The sequence below is a fragment of the Halictus rubicundus genome, chromosome 10 (assembly GCF_050948215.1).
Source record: "Halictus rubicundus isolate RS-2024b chromosome 10, iyHalRubi1_principal, whole genome shotgun sequence".
NCBI classification, from domain to species: domain Eukaryota; kingdom Metazoa; phylum Arthropoda; class Insecta; order Hymenoptera; family Halictidae; genus Halictus; species Halictus rubicundus.
Window position 1 is genome coordinate 11,922,244 of NC_135158.1, and position 18,165 is coordinate 11,940,408.

The 18,165-nt window shown below is 46.0% G+C and overlaps 3 protein-coding genes across 5 annotated transcripts; 2 read left to right on the forward strand and 1 right to left on the reverse strand.

Annotated features, from left to right (window-relative positions):
• Window positions 1–6,907: 6,907 nt before the first annotated feature.
• On the forward strand, window positions 6,908–13,760 carry LOC143357730 (uncharacterized). Of its 3 annotated transcripts, none has more exons than XM_076794299.1 (4): window positions 6,908–7,997; window positions 8,142–11,852; window positions 12,183–12,357; window positions 12,435–13,760. In XM_076794299.1, exons 1-4 carry the CDS (start codon window positions 7,806–7,808, stop codon window positions 12,656–12,658), a joined length of 4,302 nt encoding a protein of 1,433 aa, XP_076650414.1. In that variant the 5' UTR covers window positions 6,908–7,805; the 3' UTR covers window positions 12,659–13,760. The 3 variants fall into 3 exon arrangements, with proteins under 3 accessions (XP_076650414.1, XP_076650412.1, XP_076650413.1); XM_076794297.1 differs by having other exon boundaries at window positions 6,908–7,382; window positions 7,479–11,852; XM_076794298.1 differs by having other exon boundaries at window positions 6,908–7,786; window positions 7,855–11,852; window positions 12,435–13,759.
• Window positions 13,761–13,928: 168 nt separating this feature from the next.
• On the forward strand, window positions 13,929–15,979 carry LOC143358282 (luciferin sulfotransferase). Its single transcript, XM_076795295.1, has 5 exons — window positions 13,929–14,488; window positions 14,921–15,017; window positions 15,076–15,377; window positions 15,436–15,530; window positions 15,686–15,979. The coding sequence occupies exons 1-5, from the start codon at window positions 14,296–14,298 to the stop codon at window positions 15,977–15,979; spliced, it is 981 nt and encodes a 326-aa protein (XP_076651410.1). The 5' UTR covers window positions 13,929–14,295.
• Window positions 15,980–16,138: 159 nt separating this feature from the next.
• On the reverse strand, window positions 16,139–17,334 carry LOC143358281 (uncharacterized). Its single transcript, XM_076795293.1, has 4 exons — window positions 17,250–17,334; window positions 16,945–17,184; window positions 16,586–16,713; window positions 16,139–16,395 (listed from the first exon to the last, which is right to left on the reverse strand). Exons 1-4 carry the CDS (start codon window positions 17,303–17,305, stop codon window positions 16,139–16,141), a joined length of 681 nt encoding a protein of 226 aa, XP_076651408.1. The 5' UTR covers window positions 17,306–17,334.
• Between the last annotated feature and the right edge of the window lie 831 nt (window positions 17,335–18,165).

Genomic DNA, 18,165 nt, shown 5'->3' on the forward strand with positions numbered 1-18,165 from the left:
GGTCTCTCGTGCAGCAACCTCCTCGTGGTGAGACCCGGGCAATCGATAATATTCTCTATTTGTTAGATCTTCTATTATCTTGCAAATAAAGAATAATATCGAGCTAATGGCTGCTCATTTATAATTTGCGATAACATTGTGAAATAAAATTTAAGACGTACTGATAATACAAACTTGTGTATTTAATTGAATTGTGTCTGAATTTATTTTAAACTTGCATGGGGTGGGCCAAGGGTCCTTCCTGCCTTCCTTCTCGCTTTCCTTGTTTACCCTTGGCCCACCTACGCCTTCCTGGCACCTCCTATTAATTATTAATCGAAACACACACTTCTTGTTTCGGAATACTTTTTCATTCAATAAACATCGTACATTTTTTCTGGATTTCTAATTGAAATTTATTTCTGAACTTTTTAAAAGTTCTGTTTCTTAAAATTGCTATGACCCTGACCTTTATGTCGTTGCGTCCCCATTTCGTTTGATTTATTTCCTATTGGAATTGTTCATCTTTCCAATTGAAATTTATTTCTGAACTTTCAAAAGTTCTTATTCTAAAATTTATATATCTGGTTTTAAGTTGGTATTCCTCCGAACGGAGGTCCCTCAGGGACTCACTGCTGTGGGTGAGTACGGGTATTGGCGAACCCGGGGCGCCCCGAAGCGCCACCTCAGTAGATGGAAGTTCTGACTTCATCTACTCTTAGTTTCTTGTCGGGTAGGCCGTACTTGTGTACGGGGTTTGTTTGGCTCTCGTGAGCCTGTTAGATTCGCACTCTTGTGCATGTTAGGTAGGCCGCACTCGTGTGCGGGGTTTGTTTGGCTCTCGTGAGCCTGTTAGATTTGCACTCTTGTGCATATTAGGTAGGCCGTACTCGTGTACGGGGTTAGCTTGGCTCTCGTGAGCTGGTGTTAGGTTTGGCTCTCGTGAGCTGGTAGATTTGCACTCGTGTGCATGTTAGGTAGGCCGTACTCGTGTACGGGGTCATCATTTCTTCATCGAATACTTCGGTGTTCCTTCATTTTGTGTCTAATTATTATTAGTCTGTTTTAGTTGAATTACAACAGTTCAGCCTGTTCATCGTCGAACGAAAAAAAGGAATCGTATGAAGACTCCTCGTTATTAATAAGTTAGTATTAGTTGTCGAGCAATTATTGTGTTCGATTTATTTTGTTAGTTTCGCTTGTTGATTTGGGTCACAGCCTTCTGCTGTGACCAGTTGGTAGCGTCACTCTCGAACCAGAGGCTACTACTCTGGTTCGCTTCTTTTATTTTTCTTTCTCGTAAATCTGAGCCTTCTGCTCCATTTTTATTTTCTCTGGAATTGTTCAGAGACTTGTCAGATTTAGTTTTTTTTTGGCTCACAATAATTGCTCGATTCGATTGCGTGCGTTAGTTATTAAGCTTGTTTATCAGTATTGTATAAATGTCGAGTAATTATTGCCGTAACTTCAGTTTGCTCGGTTCGATTTTTGTTTCCGACACAGCCTTATGCTGTGTCGGACCTTGCTTGTATGTACCAGACCGGTTGGTACCGGTGCTCGGCGTAGATCCATTGAGAGGGATGGTTGAGAGACCTGTTCACTCGTGTAAAATCCTCTCTGCTGTAAGGCCACCCGAGTCGCCTCAACGCTAGTCGTTGCCTGGCGACAGGTGGGTGGGGGAAATGGGTATCGTTTGAACGCTTCTCTCGGCCATCGCTCTTCGTGAGGACACGTCGGGTATCGGTGCTGGCTGGAGTTGGTTCTGCAAGCATTGTACGCGTCGCGTCACCCTCGAACCAGAGCCTTCTGCTCTGGTTCGGTTTTGTTTCTCTCTTCGAAAGAATCAGAGCCTTCTGCCTGATTCGTTCTTCACCCACCGTGGATCGGAGACTTCTTCTCCGACTCACACATTTTTTATCCGCAATAATTACTCGACATACGTTGCGAAATTTAGTTTGTAAAACTCGAAAGCGTCGTTGTAAGAAAGGGAGTCAGAAGGAAGCGTATTGAATTCCTTCTGGCTTCCTTTCGGGTCTCTCGTGCAGCAACCTCCTCGTGGTGAGACCCGGGCAATCGATAATATTCTCTATTTGTTAGATCTTCTATTATCTTGCAAATAAAGAATAATATCGAGCTAATGGCTGCTCATTTATAATTTGCGATAACATTGTGAAATAAAATTTAAGACGTACTGATAATACAAACTTGTGTATTTAATTGAATTGTGTCTGAATTTATTTTAAACTTGCATGGGGTGGGCCAAGGGTCCTTCCTGCCTTCCTTCTCGCTTTCCTTGTTTACCCTTGGCCCACCTACGCCTTCTTGGCACCTCCTATTAATTATTAATCGAAACACACACTTCTTGTTTCGGAATACTTTTTCATTCAATAAACATCGTACATTTTTTCTGGATTTCTAATTGAAATTTATTTCTGAACTTTTTAAAAGTTCTGTTTCTTAAAATTGCTATGACCCTGACCTTTATGTCGTTGCGTCCCCATTTCGTTTGATTTATTTCCTATTGGAATTGTTCATCTTTCCAATTGAAATTTATTTCTGAACTTTCAAAAGTTCTTATTCTAAAATTTATATATCTGGTTTTAAATTGGTATTCCTCCGAACGGAGGTCCCTCAGGGACTCACTGCTGTGGGTGAGTACGGGTATTGGCGAACCCGGGGCGCCCCGAAGCGCCACCTCAGTAGATGGAAGTTCTGACTTCATCTACTCTTAGTTTCTTGTCGGGTAGGCCGTACTTGTGTACGGGGTTTGTTTGGCTCTCGTGAGCCTGTTAGATTTGCACTCTTGTGCATGTTAGGTAGGCCGTACTCGTGTACGGGGTTAGTTTGACTCTCGTGAGCCGGGTAGATTCGCACTCTTGTGCATGTTAGGTAGGCCGCACTCGTGTGCGGGGTTAGCTTGGCTCTCGTGAGCTGGTGTTAGGTTTGGCTCTCGTGAGCTGGTAGATTCGCACTCTTGTGCATGTCAGGTAGGCCGTACTCGTGTACGGGGTCATCGTCTCATCTTTGTTTCTTCGTCTTTTTTTTTACTTCGGTTCCTCCATCGTATCCTGTCTAATTATTATTAGTCTGTTTCAGAGTGAGTATTGCAGTCGGAGAAAATTGATCGTCGAACGAAGACAACATGAAGACTTCTTATTATTTGTAAGTTAGTATTAGTCGTCGAGCAATTATTGTGTTAGATTCACTTTCTTAAATGTGCTTGCTCATTTGGGTCACAGCCTTCTGCTGTGACCAGTCGGTAGCGTCAACCTCGAACCAGAGCCTTCTGCTCTGGTTCGCGTCTTTCATTTTTCATTTTCACAAATCTCAGCCTTCTGCTTTGATTGTTTCATTGTCGCCTCGCGACTCGGAGCCTTCTGCTCTACTTTCATTTTGTCTCACATTGTTCAGAGACTTGTCTGATTTAGTTTCCTTTGTTTTTTGTCCACAATAATTGCTTGACTTGCGTGCGTGCGTTAGTTATTAAGATTTATGTATCGTCGTTGTAATTATGTCGAGTAATTTTTGCCATAAGTTCACTTTGCTCGGCTCGATTTTTGACTCCGACACAGCCTTATGCTGTGTCGGACCTTGCTTGTATGTACCAGACCGGTTGGTACCGGTGCTCGGCGTAGATCCATTGAGAGGGATGGTTGAGAGACCTGTTCACTCGTGTAAAATCCTCTCTGCTGTAAGGCCACCCGAGTCGCCTCAACGCTAGTCGTTGCCTGGCGACAGGTGGGTGGGGGAAATGGGTATCGTTTGAACGCTTCTCTCGGCCATCGCTCTTCGTGAGGACACGTCGGGTATCGGTGCTGGCTGGAGTTGGTTCTGCAAGCATTGTACGCGTCGCGTCACCCTCGAACCAGAGCCTTCTGCTCTGGTTCGGTTTTGTTTCTCTCTTCGAAAGAATCAGAGCCTTCTGCCTGATTCGTTCTTCACCCACCGTGGATCGGAGACTTCTTCTCCGACTCACACATTTTTTATCCGCAATAATTACTCGACATACGTTGCGAAATTTAGTTTGTAAAACTCGAAAGCGTCGTTGTAAGAAAGGGAGTCAGAAGGAAGCGTATTGAATTCCTTCTGGCTTCCTTTCGGGTCTCTCGTGCAGCAACCTCCTCGTGGTGAGACCCGGGCAATCGATAATATTCTCTATTTGTTAGATCTTCTATTATCTTGCAAATAAAGAATAATATCGAGCTAATGGCTGCTCATTTATAATTTGCGATAACATTGTGAAATAAAATTTAAGACGTACTGATAATACAAACTTGTGTATTTAATTGAATTGTGTCTGAATTTATTTTAAACTTGCATGGGGTGGGCCAAGGGTCCTTCCTGCCTTCCTTCTCGCTTTCCTTGTTTACCCTTGGCCCACCTACGCCTTCTTGGCACCTCCTATTAATTATTAATCGAAACACACACTTCTTGTTTCGGAATACTTTTTCATTCAATAAACATCGTACATTTTTTCTGGATTTCTAATTGAAATTTATTTCTGAACTTTTTAAAAGTTCTGTTTCTTAAAATTGCTATGACCCTGACCTTTATGTCGTTGCGTCCCCATTTCGTTTGATTTATTTCCTATTGGAATTGTTCATCTTTCCAATTGAAATTTATTTCTGAACTTTCAAAAGTTCTTATTCTAAAATTTATATATCTGGTTTTAAATTGGTATTCCTCCGAACGGAGGTCCCTCAGGGACTCACTGCTGTGGGTGAGTACGGGTATTGGCGAACCCGGGGCGCCCCGAAGCGCCACCTCAGTAGATGGAAGTTCTGACTTCATCTACTCTTAGTTTCTTGTCGGGTAGGCCGTACTTGTGTACGGGGTTTGTTTGGCTCTCGTGAGCCTGTTAGATTTGCACTCTTGTGCATGTTAGGTAGGCCGTACTCGTGTACGGGGTTAGTTTGACTCTCGTGAGCCGGGTAGATTCGCACTCTTGTGCATGTTAGGTAGGCCGCACTCGTGTGCGGGGTTAGCTTGGCTCTCGTGAGCTGGTGTTAGGTTTGGCTCTCGTGAGCTGGTAGATTCGCACTCTTGTGCATGTCAGGTAGGCCGTACTCGTGTACGGGGTCATCGTCTCATCTTTGTTTCTTCGTCTTTTTTTTTACTTCGGTTCCTCCATCGTATCCTGTCTAATTATTATTAGTCTGTTTCAGAGTGAGTATTGCAGTCGGAGAAAATTGATCGTCGAACGAAGACAACATGAAGACTTCTTATTATTTGTAAGTTAGTATTAGTCGTCGAGCAATTATTGTGTTAGATTCACTTTCTTAAATGTGCTTGCTCATTTGGGTCACAGCCTTCTGCTGTGACCAGTCGGTAGCGTCAACCTCGAACCAGAGCCTTCTGCTCTGGTTCGCGTCTTTCATTTTTCATTTTCACAAATCTCAGCCTTCTGCTTTGATTGTTTCATTGTCGCCTCGCGACTCGGAGCCTTCTGCTCTACTTTCATTTTGTCTCACATTGTTCAGAGACTTGTCTGATTTAGTTTCCTTTGTTTTTTGTCCACAATAATTGCTTGACTTGCGTGCGTGCGTTAGTTATTAAGATTTATGTATCGTCGTTGTAATTATGTCGAGTAATTTTTGCCATAAGTTCACTTTGCTCGGCTCGATTTTTGACTCCGACACAGCCTTATGCTGTGTCGGACCTTGCTTGTATGTACCAGACCGGTTGGTACCGGTGCTCGGCGTAGATCCATTGAGAGGGATGTTCGAGAGACCTGTTCACTCGTGTAAAATCCTCCCTGCCGTAAGTCCACCCGTGTCGCCTCAACGCTAGTCGTTGCCTGGCGACAGGTGGGTGGGGGAAACTTAGGGTATCGTTTGAACGCTTCTCTCGGCCATCGCTCTTCGTGAGGACACGTCGGGTATCGGTGCTGGCTGGAGTTGGTTCTGCAAGCATTGTACGCGTCGCGTCACCCAGTTTCTCTTTTTGAAAGAATCAGAGCCTTCTGCCTGATTCGCTTTTGATACCTTGTGGATCGGAGACTTCTTCTCCGATTCACACCTTTTGCCCCGCAACAATTACTCGACATACGCTAAATGGTAAAGTGACCTTTTCCGTCTGTGGAAAAGTAATCTTTCCCATTTAGCGATCTGCGAAATTTAGTTTATAAGATCGTACATCGCCGTTGTAAGAAAGGGAGTCAGAAGGAAGCGTGTTGAATTCCTTCTGGCTTCCTTTCGGGTCTCTTGTGCAGCAACCTCCTCGTGGTGAGACCCGGGCAATCGGTATTATTCTCTATTTGTAAGAACTTCTAGTAATCTTACAAATAGGGAATAATATCGAGCTAATAGCTGCTTATTTATAACTTTGCGATAACATTTTAAAATAAAATTTAAGACGTACTAATAATAAAAACTTGTGTATTTAATTGAATTGTGTCTGAATTTACTTTAGGCTACCTCGGGATGAGCCGAAGGTCCTTCAATGCACTCCTTGTTTACTCTTGGCCCATCTTCACCTTCGAGGCAGCTCTCTTTCAATTATTAATCAAAACACGCTGTTTTTGTTTCTGAATACCTTTCTATTCAATGAAAAAGGGTTAGCTTGTCCCTGTTGAGCAAGTGTTAGGTTAGTGTTAGGTTTGCTGTCCTCAGCGGGTTAGATTTACACCTGTTTTCACCCGTGTGCGTGAACGGTCGTGTATTGGGTTCAGAGTCGTATCTTCATCATTTATCATAGGTATATGGGCTAAAGTTCTCGTCGATCTAGTTACAAGATTTATCGTTCGTCAGAGTAGAGGGCGTAAGAAATCTAGTTGTTGTTAACGCTGTCGGTATTTCAGATCGTGAGACACGAAACCCCATATGGTGATTGGTCTACTCCTATACCTCGTCTGTGGTGTCGGCTTCTTCACTCTAGATGGCGCGACAAGAGAGTTCGTCGAAACTCGTTTGGCGCGTGTTGCTTAAAGAATTACTTGTTACACTCGTTGTCACTTACCTTTGCGTGAAATTGCAGTAGAGGAAGATAAACAATTTCTTTCCTCCAACGAATAACTCTGTCACCATCAGTTCTGCTGTGAACAACTTCGCAGGTGCGTTTTACTTATCATTAACATTAAAGACAATTGACACGGCACTTGCAATTGATAATGTCACTTCTAAAGACTCGAATAAGACACTTGCCACTGCTACAATCAATTGTTAAGAACTTTAACTTCCGTACGAACGGTTTGAAATGAATTTCATCGATCGATTAAACGGCACAAATTCAAATTTAAATCGCGCTCGACCTCTCACTCAACCGGAGCGTTTCACAACGGGTTTTCGCCTAGCGGAAAAGTGCATTACTAATTCTGCGCAAGACAGAAGGGCATCGCAAACACACATTGCCAGTTTCGACCAATGGCGACGCTCCGTCAATCTAGAAGGGACCCTCGTGTTTGTGTAAGTGGAATACTACACGAGTGCGTAGTACTCGCCGCTAATTCACGATTACGCTTTCGAAGAAATGTAAACAATAATTACAGTTTTCGTTTAAAGAACGATCGCAAAGTGTCAGAGCCTGTGGGGAAACTCGAAGTAAGTGTCGAGAAGAGGAATGCTGTTCGCAGGGACGATTTAGACCTTTAATCGCTTGCTTAGAGGTTTGTTACGCCAAACTGGGCTATGTCCGTTCAGGTAGCGTCGTAACCTCTTTCATGAACCGTGTCGACTTCAAATAAATCGCTATACCACTGCGTGGACAGACAATGTTGAGTTCGCGCAGCGTTCGCAACCGGTCCTGCTCGACGGAAACGAATCCCGGCGCGATGTGACAGCGTCTGGGACCGTTTACGCGAGATGACCAGGTACTAGTAGCTGGTGATTATGGATTATGAGCCGTCTGAGAGTTGTCTGAGAGATTTTGATGCTTCAGAGGATCTGTCTCGACCGAGAGAGTCGCTTGCGAACGATAATCCTGTATGCAGCTCGGGTTCCGCGCCATGGCAGAGCCTGCGAGTGATGGCTTCGCAGCCAAAGCTGGGACTGGGCATGGTAAACAGAAGCCTCTCGACACAGGTAATGGAATACTATCAGAAATACTCTCAGAGTGCCAATCTGGATCAGTATTTTTCATTGCCCGCGACCAGCAGCTCGCCAGAAGCAGTTAAATATTATTACAGCGTGCACAAACTAAACCCTACACTGGCAACCGGCCGGCAGGACTGCATCGGAGAGGAGTATAGTTTGCGCTCTTGCGTGCCCAGAGAGAGAAGACGATGGGCAAGACCTCCACTGATCGGACAGTCTTCCACTGCAGACTCTTCGGCTAGCTACGCTCGCCACATCTCAAACTCAGAGTCTCCATCTCCGGATTTGAGGCGTGACACTCCCGAGACCATTCTAGAGGAGAAGCACGAGACTCAGGAGATTTTAACGGAATCTGTAGAGCGTAAAGTATCTTCCCCCACTTCTAGCATTGCTTCTCACAAACCGCTCGAATGGGACAGCGGCGCGGACGTTGGTTACTACAACACTCTGCCGCTGCATAAGCAAGGTGACAAAAAATTAAGTACTATAGAGCGCATGGCTTTAGCTAGAGGTTGCTCGGCCGCTTTACGATTAGATCCTGAGGGCACCACTGAGTCCGGAATCTCTGGCAAGCTTGCAGGGCCGCAGAGCAGCGTGAAATCGTCTGCGCCTGACGCCAACTCCACCCCCCTGCTGGGGAACATTTCAGGCTCTGAGAGCGAGGTTGAGATTACGCCTATAGTGAAGAATCATTTGCCAGGAATTATAGCCGGTGGTAATTTAAGCAGCAATGAGAAATCGTTGCCCAGAGACCTGAAGCAGCTGGATTCTCTGAGGAGCAATGACACGACACCGAAGCTGCCGTTCTTCAAGGTCCCTGCTGTGAAGCAGACGGAGCCAAGAAGGACGTTCAGCAAGCCGAACAAGGAGAACGTGTGTCCGCCGTTGTCGCCGCTGAAGAAGAGCACCTCGATGAACACGTTGGCGGTGTCGGCCTCGAAGTTGACGCTGAAGAGAAGCCAGAGCGAGCTGAACCTGTACGCGAGAGAGAGGAACCGTGTCGGGCTGCCATTGATGTTCAATTCCTCATCGTCGATCGCCACGATAGTGAACAAGCCCTCGACCTGCGACAAGCTGATACAGACGAGCCTGAATGCCTGCAGCCAGGAGTCCGTCGGCGTCCAGGTCTCTGTCGTCGACGAAGATAAGCCGCCGTTACCAAAGAGAGGAACTAGTTTGCAGAGGAGCATGACCGCGGCGACCAAGAGCTCCAGAGGCACTTACAAGGTTCCCAGTCCTAAGAAACAGAGGGCCGAGGAACCTGGGAATGCTAACCGGGTGACCAAAGCGAGAAGAAGCTGCTCGGAACCTTCCCAGAACGGTTCTGAGACGCATACGCCTCGAGACGAGGTCGAGAATGTAACTGGAAGAGCGAACAGCTTCGAGTACTTCCCCGGTCATGTCTACGAGAATGTACCTAATGGCAGTGGCAGCCATGTGTCTTCGACTGACACGGGAAGGTCGCAGTCCACCTTGCCAAACACTAGCTCCAGTATTAACGAGAAACTATGGGGAGACTCGGACAGCTTGGTCAGAGACTTGGAGCGGAGCGTGAACATCCTGAAGAGCTTAGTAGACGCAAACAAGTGCGACAAGGACGTGAGGAAAAGACTGATTCACCATGTGGTCAAGAGACTCATCACTGCGAAGTATACTGATGATAAGATTGAGCACAATCTTGAGGACAATGTGCCTTGGAATCCAGACGACGCTAGGAATAAGGTTTACAGGACGGAAATCCTTCAGGCGCTGGCTAAGAAGCATACTACCACCGATTCTTCAGGGGATTGGGATCATCAGAAGAGCACTGCTTGCGGCCGCAAGGTAGCAGGGACTGGGAGAGTCTTGGGTAAGGAGGTTCTAGGTAGTAGTAGCGACAAGACAGATAAGAATACTGATAGAACTGAGACTGATGGGAGGAAAGCGAGGATGGGCCTGAGATCGGACGACTGTCGACGAAACAGCAACACTCCCACCGAGCCGGACAAGAGCGAAAGCTCAGAGTGCTTCTTCCCGCAGAGGGGTCGCAAGGGGACCAAGCCGCAGGACATCTTCTGCGTGAAGGACAGGTGCAAAATGACGAGAGAAGACTCCAGTCTATCGAACAGCACGCCGGCGGACCATAACAGGATGCTGCTAGACGCTGTGCTCAACAACAGGAGGTCCGGCAACGTCCGTTCGAGTAATACGGAGGAACAACTGGACTGGAGGTTGCTGACGACTTTATCGGAAAGGCAGTTCGAGATGAAGAAATGTGGGAATTCAGAGTCCGGAGACTCGAAGCTGGTCAGCTACGCGGAGATGGAGAAGAGGAACCAGCTGATCTGGATCACGAACGAGATCAGCCATTTGTCGAACTTGAAGAAGCTCCTCGAAGAGCCTCGCAGGGTCGAACGGCCTCGTATGTCGCCTAGAAAATCAAGATCCACGAATTTCAAGTCGAAACCGGTCCACGGTTGCGTCAGAGACGACGATTACCTGCGTAGGACCGAGTCTGACGCTCAGGCGAACTCTATGGACGAACCTTGGTCCTCGCATTGCAACCTGGCAGCGTTTCGACCGCATGGTAGAGCGAGCAGCGTGGTGCAGCGCATCAGGAAGCGCAACAGCTGCGCTCAAACCGCGACCAACATCACCAGCGCACACTCGAAAACGGGCGGAGAGATTGTCTCCGCCACGAACATGTACCGCTCGACATTGAAGCTGGTGAACACCGGCGTCCAAACTGATCCTCAAGAGGCTTCCACGATCCCCACGCTGATTCAGTCGGAGATCGTGCATTATATCAAGTGTCCCGCGCACAACGCGATGCACTTTCAAAATAGCTATAAGAGCAACGTGGAGGCTGGACAGTGTCCGAAGCACTGCGCTATTCAGAACGTTGTATCTGCTTGCGTGTACTGTTTGCAGGAGCAGAAGGACCAGTCCAACGTGCAGACGGTGCACGCGAACGCTGATGCATGCAGGGAGGAGAGTCCTGTCGATTCGCAGAAGTTGGATCGTGGTAACGACGACAGTGTCAGCTCGGCTGAGGTGGTCAGGCAGAGGGAGGTCAGCCAGCTGAAGCAGAAGGAGACCAAGAACCAGATCAACGCCTCGAAGTCGAAGCATTCCTGCGACTGCAGGCGTCAAACCAAAAAGCCCATGTCCAAGGGTTGCCAGACCAGTTCCACGACTCAGACTTTGGAGGCCAGCGGCGTCTCGAAGTGCGAGGACTGTCAGAAGAAATATTGTGTTCAGGAGAGAGGGGATTTAAACGGTAAAGCTTGCAACTGCACGACAGTCTGCGACTGCGACAACAGTCAGTCGAAGAAGGGCCGGGTGCCCTTCAGACCTACCTCCAGGTACCATCAGGAGAGCAACGGGTGCGTCTCCAGTTTCGAGCAGAACGGTCACGCGGAGCTCTGCGAATGCTCCACCGATTGTGCTTGCGAGAATAGAGCCGGTAGCAAAGTCATGCACAACGGGAATCATCATTGCGGACGCTGGCCGGAAGCCGATGACCGACTAGTTCGTGGACGGCCACAGTATAAAGTACAAAAGAACCTGATGTGCGAGTGCGAGGAGGAACCTTATGGTAGAGCACAACACCCTGAAGCGGGTGACACCGATCGGAGTTGTAAATACTGTAGGAGATGCATTGCCACGGCTACCCAGCCTGCGAAGCAGAACAATTATTGCCAGACCTACCCGAAAGCGGTCGCGTACGAGCTGTCGTTCGCGAAGGAGAAAGTGCCATTAAAGAACCGTGCTGTTAATGGGAGCAAAATCGAAGGCTGTGTCTGTAACGTGGTGAAGAGGACTGCGTCCAGCAAGAACTCGCCGAGGAAGGACACTCTACAGGTATATATGGAACGTTCCGTTTCAAATCGCACGAGATTTTGCCATTTAGGCATCGATTGTTTCCGAACGTTGCAGGGTTCAGAGACATTGATGACTGCGTGGCAAATTCTGTGCGATTTAAAGTGGAACCGGATGCTACTGTATGTTATCACTTTACCAACCGGCAGACACTTAACAATCTTTAAATAATTTATCATTAGATCATTCCTCATAGCCGAGAACTTATTGAATCATTAATTTCATTTAGCAGTTATTAAGGGGACATTCTCATTTTCGAGGTGGTTAAAGTATTACCATTTTGCGACTAATGATTATGTCGAACTGTTCAAGGACTACCTGACAAGGAACAAGGCGGATTTCGTCAGCAACGCAGAAACTCGTCGACAGTACATGTCGGAGATATCTCATCTGCGGCAGTTGCGAAAGGAGAAGCGGATTCAACTACTCGCCATGGCCACCACATCCAACGTAGTGAAGTCGCCGAAGACCTCTTCGAAGCCGACGGGTGAGAACTGACCCCAAAATTAGTAGGAGATCAGTTGGACTTGAAGTACGACGTGTTAAGAGAATTTTTCTGTTTAGTTTGCACGCAGAAGAGGGTGACCGACGAGGAGATCCGTGAGAGGCTCCGCAAGCGTTATCTCCGTTTGAACGAGGTTCGCCAGAAGAAGCGGCAGCAAGAGAAGGAAGAGGAGACCCGTCGCAACAAGCTGATGGCCAAGATCTTCTGCAAGAAACTGCAGCAGAAGGTGCTGCGGGGCCAGGTGGACCTGTCCCAAAGTGTCAGCGTGATATCCAATATGTAACATTGGAGAACAATCGGCGCTCGTTCCGAGTCTGCCGTTAATTAGCGAATTGCAGTCCTCCGACTCAACCAAGGATAGAGAAACGTACAAAGTAGTTCGCCTTTCGCCACAGCAAAGGCTAGATTAAATCTTGTTTTTAGGAGACACTTCTTTTTTTCGCGTCAGTGCGTACTACGTACTAGCATTTGCATACTGACCGTGGATCTTCATGCATTTTATCTATTTACGTTGCAGATTATTTTATTTTAACGAGTCGATTTTATTTTTGACGAAATTGATTTTTCTTTCGTTTCAGGTGTTGTAATCAGTTCACATTAAGATCTACAGTCTGTTAATGTTTTTTTTTTTTAATCTAAGCTGCGCCTCGGATCGTAAGAGTTGACGATCGAAGATGGACCCCGTGGTCCCGGAGTACACCGTTTAGAATAGCTAAGAGTTGAAGTATTATATCGCGTTGTTCGACACGGTTTTGTGCCTAGATTCTGCCGATATTTATATATCAAATATAAAGAAGTTTGTCTTGCCAAGTTATTTTCGTACTAAGAATATTATATATTTAGCAGACGTTGCACGCGCGTTAGATACGATACGATTGCGAGAAGCTATTCGAGTGAGAACGGGAGCTTCTTCGAGGCGTTTTACTGGTAAAACGGCCGCGAAGAAAGAAGAACGCTCGACAGAATCGACTGCCGGTTCGATGGAAACTGAGATGCTTTAAAAACAACGAAAGTAGTTGTTAGCACCTGAATCACAGTACACTTCATTACTCGTAAGACTTAGACGATGTATATATAGTCCCTCTTGAATTTTTCTAATATTTTACCCTTTTTGTATGACGATTATACTCGTCCGGTTACTCAGAATAAAGTGAACCCGTACAACAATATCCGTTCACCAGTGTTTTGCTCGACCTGTTCCGCTGCGATTGTGCAAAAAGGTCGGAAACTGCATCTTTTTGCGCAACTGATTTCTCTTCTGACATTCCGTTTTGTTGGCTTGCTTCGTTTAGCCTCTTTCAACGTTTCAAAACTTCATAGAGGATACTCTCCTTTTCATTTCCAACTCTTTGCATTCTGAGATTCTTTTCTGCGATTCTGGGCTTTTTTCGTTTTCCATTTTCACTTGCTTTAGAACAACAACGAGCTGAATATTGTACTCTTCTGTGAAAACAAAATTCAATGTTTAATCTCTGATGTTTCTTCGCCGAATATTTGATCGTACAGAATTTTACAGTGCTTGCTCTGCTTTCAAAATTAATTGAGTACACAGGAACTCGCTATAAAAATTAAAGGGTTAAAAATTAAAGAGATTAAGGAGTTCGTTTGTGCAGGGAGCGGACAGTTTGAAGAAAAAAGCTACTAAACACCGGCCTCGCTCCACTAAAGCAGAAAGAAAAACCGCTTAACAATATTAGCTCGTTTCGTCTTAATCGCCACACGTTGTATATAAGAACAACGGAGAATTTCCAGCCAGTCCGAACGAAGCAGAGAACGGGCGATGTTCGAACGAACAATGCAACAATCAGTGCTTTGAATGCCACCGCTCATTTTTGCGAAATCGGTTCTCGCGGCTCTGATCAACGATCATTACAAGTAAAAATCGATTTTTTAGTCGTTTGGGGCCCAAGGCACGGAAGAATGGCTCCCCAGGTCGAAGCTGACGTTGATCTGGATCGGATTTTGCAAGAGAAGTTCACTAACGAGTTCAGGAAAGGCTACGTCACCGTGAACGGTGTCTGTTTGCCAAAGAGATACGAGGAGTTTGCAAAAGCGATCGAGGAATTCAATGTCAGAGACGATGATGTGTGGGTCTGCAGTTTTCCCAAGACCGGTACACTCACTGTCTACATATCACTCTAACACTTTAACTACCGGCGGATACTTCGAATGCAATAACTAACGTAGCAGGAAAGAGTAAACGTTGATTTGTGGAGAAACTGTGCAATAGTGAAAGGATTAATAGGTTTCCGGTAGCTAAAGTGTTAATTACCGACAACCAGACTGCGGACTTTATGCATTTACAATAAAACTGACTGGGTAGATAAATTGTTAAACAGTAGTCATTAACACAAGATTTACGCATTCTTATTATCTTTGTAAAATAATGTAAAATAGTCTTAGTGCTCCGTAAACCTATTGTTAAAGAAAGGAAAAAATTTCCATCTGTCGCAATTGACGAAACTTCGTATTTTGCATAAAGATCCACAGTCCGTTAATGACAAATATGACGCAAGAACCTACTGAACATTAACTATGCAACCAGGAACAACTTGGACACAGGAAATGATCTGGTGCATCGCGAACAACATGGACTTCGACAGAGCCAAGGTCCCCTTGCCGGAAAGGTTTCCGTTTCTAGAGTAAGTCTGGACCCCGAAGAGCTTTATGGACAAAATGGTAACGCGCATTCCCGACCAGGCACTCGATCCTGTTCGACTACACGACGATCATACCTCGGCATCCGGAAGTGCATCTCCATCAGCTGGTTTCCGACAGCGTGAGTTACGCTGGCAGCAAAACCAGTCCGAGATTCATCAAGACCCATCTCCCTTTCCGGTTGCTTCCTCGTCAGCTTCGGACAGGCGAGAAGCAGCCGAAGGTGCTGTACGTCGCTAGGAATCCAAAGGACACCTGTGTCTCCTATTATCATCACTGCAGGCTGCTAGAGGGCTACCGAGGGGATTTCAACAGCTTCTGTCGCCTCTTCTTGGGCGCGAAAGGTACGAAGCGAAGATGGCGATGATGAACAGGTTTAATCTTCTGTTTTCTTTCCAATAGCGTGCTTTGCGCCCTTCTGGGACCACGTTCTGGGATTCTGGAACAGAAGGAGCTACCCCAATGTGTTATTCTTGAAGTACGAAGACATGAAAGCTGTAAGTAATCGAGCACACCTTTTACCCCCCGATTACTCACGTGATTTACATCCGTCACTGTTTACACAGTTCTCCATACAAAAGGCCATGATTTACCGTGTAAATCGGGGGTTCTGTTAGCAATTTTGGTGGACGTCGAAATGTTTGAAATTTAGGACCTGCCCTCGGTGATTCGACGATCAGCCACGTTTCTGGGAAACACTATGTCTGACGATCAGGTGAAGACGCTGATGGAGCATCTCAGTTTTGAGAATATGAAGTCGAATCCGTCGGTGAACTATGAAGAGGCGGTGGAGATGAATAGGAAGCTGAAGCTGATCGACGTCGATGGCGACTTCATTCGGAGTGGCAAAGTGAACCAGTGGCAGGCAGAGATGGCGGAGGATGTTATCGATCGGTTCGATCGGGAAACGAAGGAACAGTTGTCTTCACAGGGCCTCCTCTTTTAGAGCTACCGATTGTCTTCCATTTCTGCGAGGTCGACGTTGAGCTGAATTTTGCACAAATAGCTAGTAGTGCACACTGGCTAGGAAATGATTATAGAATTTAGATAAGTTGTAAAATTAAAATGTGGAATAGTGTTTGCCTTTAGAAATGCTGTAGATGCACTACGGTGTTCTAGATTTTGGTTCGATGCATCGAAGAACTTTAGGCATGCTGGTTTTACACAGTTCACCGATCGAAGCTTTGGTTTTGGGAGTGAGCACTCCTCTATCGCTTCCTTTTTCCATTAAAATGACAGCTGCGTCTCTTTTTCGTGACAGAATGGCTAGCTGAAGAGCAGTGAGGCCATTGTTGTCAGTAGCGTTAATTTCTGCACGATGGTCCAACAGGAGCATCAGCATGTCCAAGTTTGAAAGGTACACTGAACAAATAAAATGAGATTGGTTCCTTAAAAGGGCTGCGAATTTTTACAGAGGCTAAAATTCTTTGAAATTTTGTCGTTTATATATTTTACTATATTTCATTTGAGGTTCCAACTGTTTGTTATGTACTTTATTTGATAAGATCTGTAAAATCTGTAGCCTTGTCAGAGTTTTTCCGATTTTATTTACCGGATGTCATCAGAGGCGTTCGTCCTTGCGAATCTCGCTGATTTATGGCAGCGCCAGAGTCCAGGAGAAGGGTCACGTTTTTTAAACGTTCGCCAACTATGGCGTATTGAAGACAGGTCCAGCCTCTACTACACCATAAAATTACTGTAAGCAATTGAAGGGGGCGAAAAAATCGAGCAAGTTCGTTTTTAATGCACTTGTTGCAGCTTTATAAATTTTTATATCGTGCTGAGAGAGGATTGCTAAGATCTTCAATTGTTAGATCGAGAGTTCGATGAATCTATAGCCTCTCGGATTTTCTAAAGTTAGTCAGCCTGATTAATAACGCAATAATAATTATTTTAATACTACGTTCTCACATGTCCGTCTTCTGGAGGTCCGCGCCCTTTTTCAAAAGCACCTGCAGCACCTCAGGGTCCCTCGAAACGTAAGCAGCGTACATCAAAGCAGTTCGTCCGCAAGGCTGTGTGATGGTCTCATCCAAATCCGCAGAATTTTTCTCCAGCAGGAGAGACAAGATCCGTGGATCATTGTGATCGATAGTCGCAATCAGAGGCGTTTTCAAATCCTCTGTAGTGTACCGCAAATCGATCGGTCGACTGCAATCACAATTAAAAATACAATTCCTCGAAAATTCTCAGAACTTCCTGTTACACTAACTCACGTTTTCAAAAGGAAATCTCTGATCTTTTGGAACCTAGCGAACTCGAGCAACCACATGAATTGTTCCTCCACCGAATCTGCGGAGACAAAATACCAGAAGAGCTCAACCAACTCGAATCACAACTTTAAAATATTCTAAAACCAATACAGGATTATTTCTCGAAGCTTTCTGTGTGCTACAGATTCAAATAGAATTGGTCAATCAGTTTAACAACAGAGAAATATAAAAAGATCATGGTTAATCGCCGTGCGATCAGTGGGACGTTAAAAACCGTAAGAAAAAGTTAATCGATAAGAATTAGCTCACCGTGTCGGTCCTCCTCAACTCCGAAACCCGACATCGCAACAATCCCTCTGTCGAAAGCTCGGTTGCTTTAGACCGGAGCTTAATCGATCAAACATTCCGCGCATGCTATTTTCCACATCGTGGCTCGCGTCCTCGAAAAATCCTTGCTTTTTAATCGTTCGAGGACACGCCGCACTCGCGCTATCAAAAAGATCGAACAGTCTCGAGACCGATCCCAGTTCATTCTTTACAAACTATTGAACCGTATCGTTTGAGTCATCGACGATCGCGATGCAACTTGCCGATGTTCGATCATCCACTCGGAAACGAACGGAACGTCCGGGCCCTTAGTCACTCGTCGACTTCCTTCCCTGGCACGCATTCCAAGTTAGTGACCACGGGAAGGACGGCAGTCCAGTGACACCGGCAGCGGCTGGTTCGTGGATCACGATCGAGAACCGCCTATATCCGAGCACGCACACTTTCTCCTCGACGACGATAGGAACACGTGCCAAGGCAGCCGGAGAACGGTATACTAACCGGGGAACAGTATACTAACCGTTCAAGACCCTGCCAAGGCGACTTTCTAGAAGACCGAAGCCGCTCAGAGCCAGTCGGGCCCGCGTCCATT

What these genes read in the sequence shown, in the direction of transcription:
- LOC143358281 (XM_076795293.1), bottom strand. Translation starts at nt 17,305, where the DNA reads ATGTGGTTGCTCGAGTTCGCTAGGTTCCAAAAGATCAGAGATTTCCTT. An exon ending in AGAGATTTCCTTTTGAAAAC is followed by an intron (nt 17,185 to 17,249) that starts GTGAGTTAGTGT and finishes TTGTGATTGCAG; the next exon opens with TCGACCGATCGATTTGCGGT. An exon ending in AACGCCTCTGATGACATCCG is followed by an intron (nt 16,396 to 16,585) that starts GTAAATAAAATC and finishes TTATTTGTTCAG; the next exon opens with TGTACCTTTCAAACTTGGAC.
- LOC143357730 (XM_076794297.1), top strand. Translation starts at nt 7,806, where the DNA reads ATGGATTATGAGCCGTCTGAGAGTTGTCTGAGAGATTTTGATGCTTCA. An exon ending in CGAGGAAGGACACTCTACAG is followed by an intron (nt 11,853 to 12,182) that starts GTATATATGGAA and finishes GAACTGTTCAAG; the next exon opens with GACTACCTGACAAGGAACAA. An exon ending in GACCTCTTCGAAGCCGACGG is followed by an intron (nt 12,358 to 12,434) that starts GTGAGAACTGAC and finishes TTTTCTGTTTAG; the next exon opens with TTTGCACGCAGAAGAGGGTG.
- LOC143358282 (XM_076795295.1), top strand. Translation starts at nt 14,296, where the DNA reads ATGGCTCCCCAGGTCGAAGCTGACGTTGATCTGGATCGGATTTTGCAA. An exon ending in GAAAGGTTTCCGTTTCTAGA is followed by an intron (nt 15,018 to 15,075) that starts GTAAGTCTGGAC and finishes ATTCCCGACCAG; the next exon opens with GCACTCGATCCTGTTCGACT. An exon ending in AGTACGAAGACATGAAAGCT is followed by an intron (nt 15,531 to 15,685) that starts GTAAGTAATCGA and finishes TTTGAAATTTAG; the next exon opens with GACCTGCCCTCGGTGATTCG.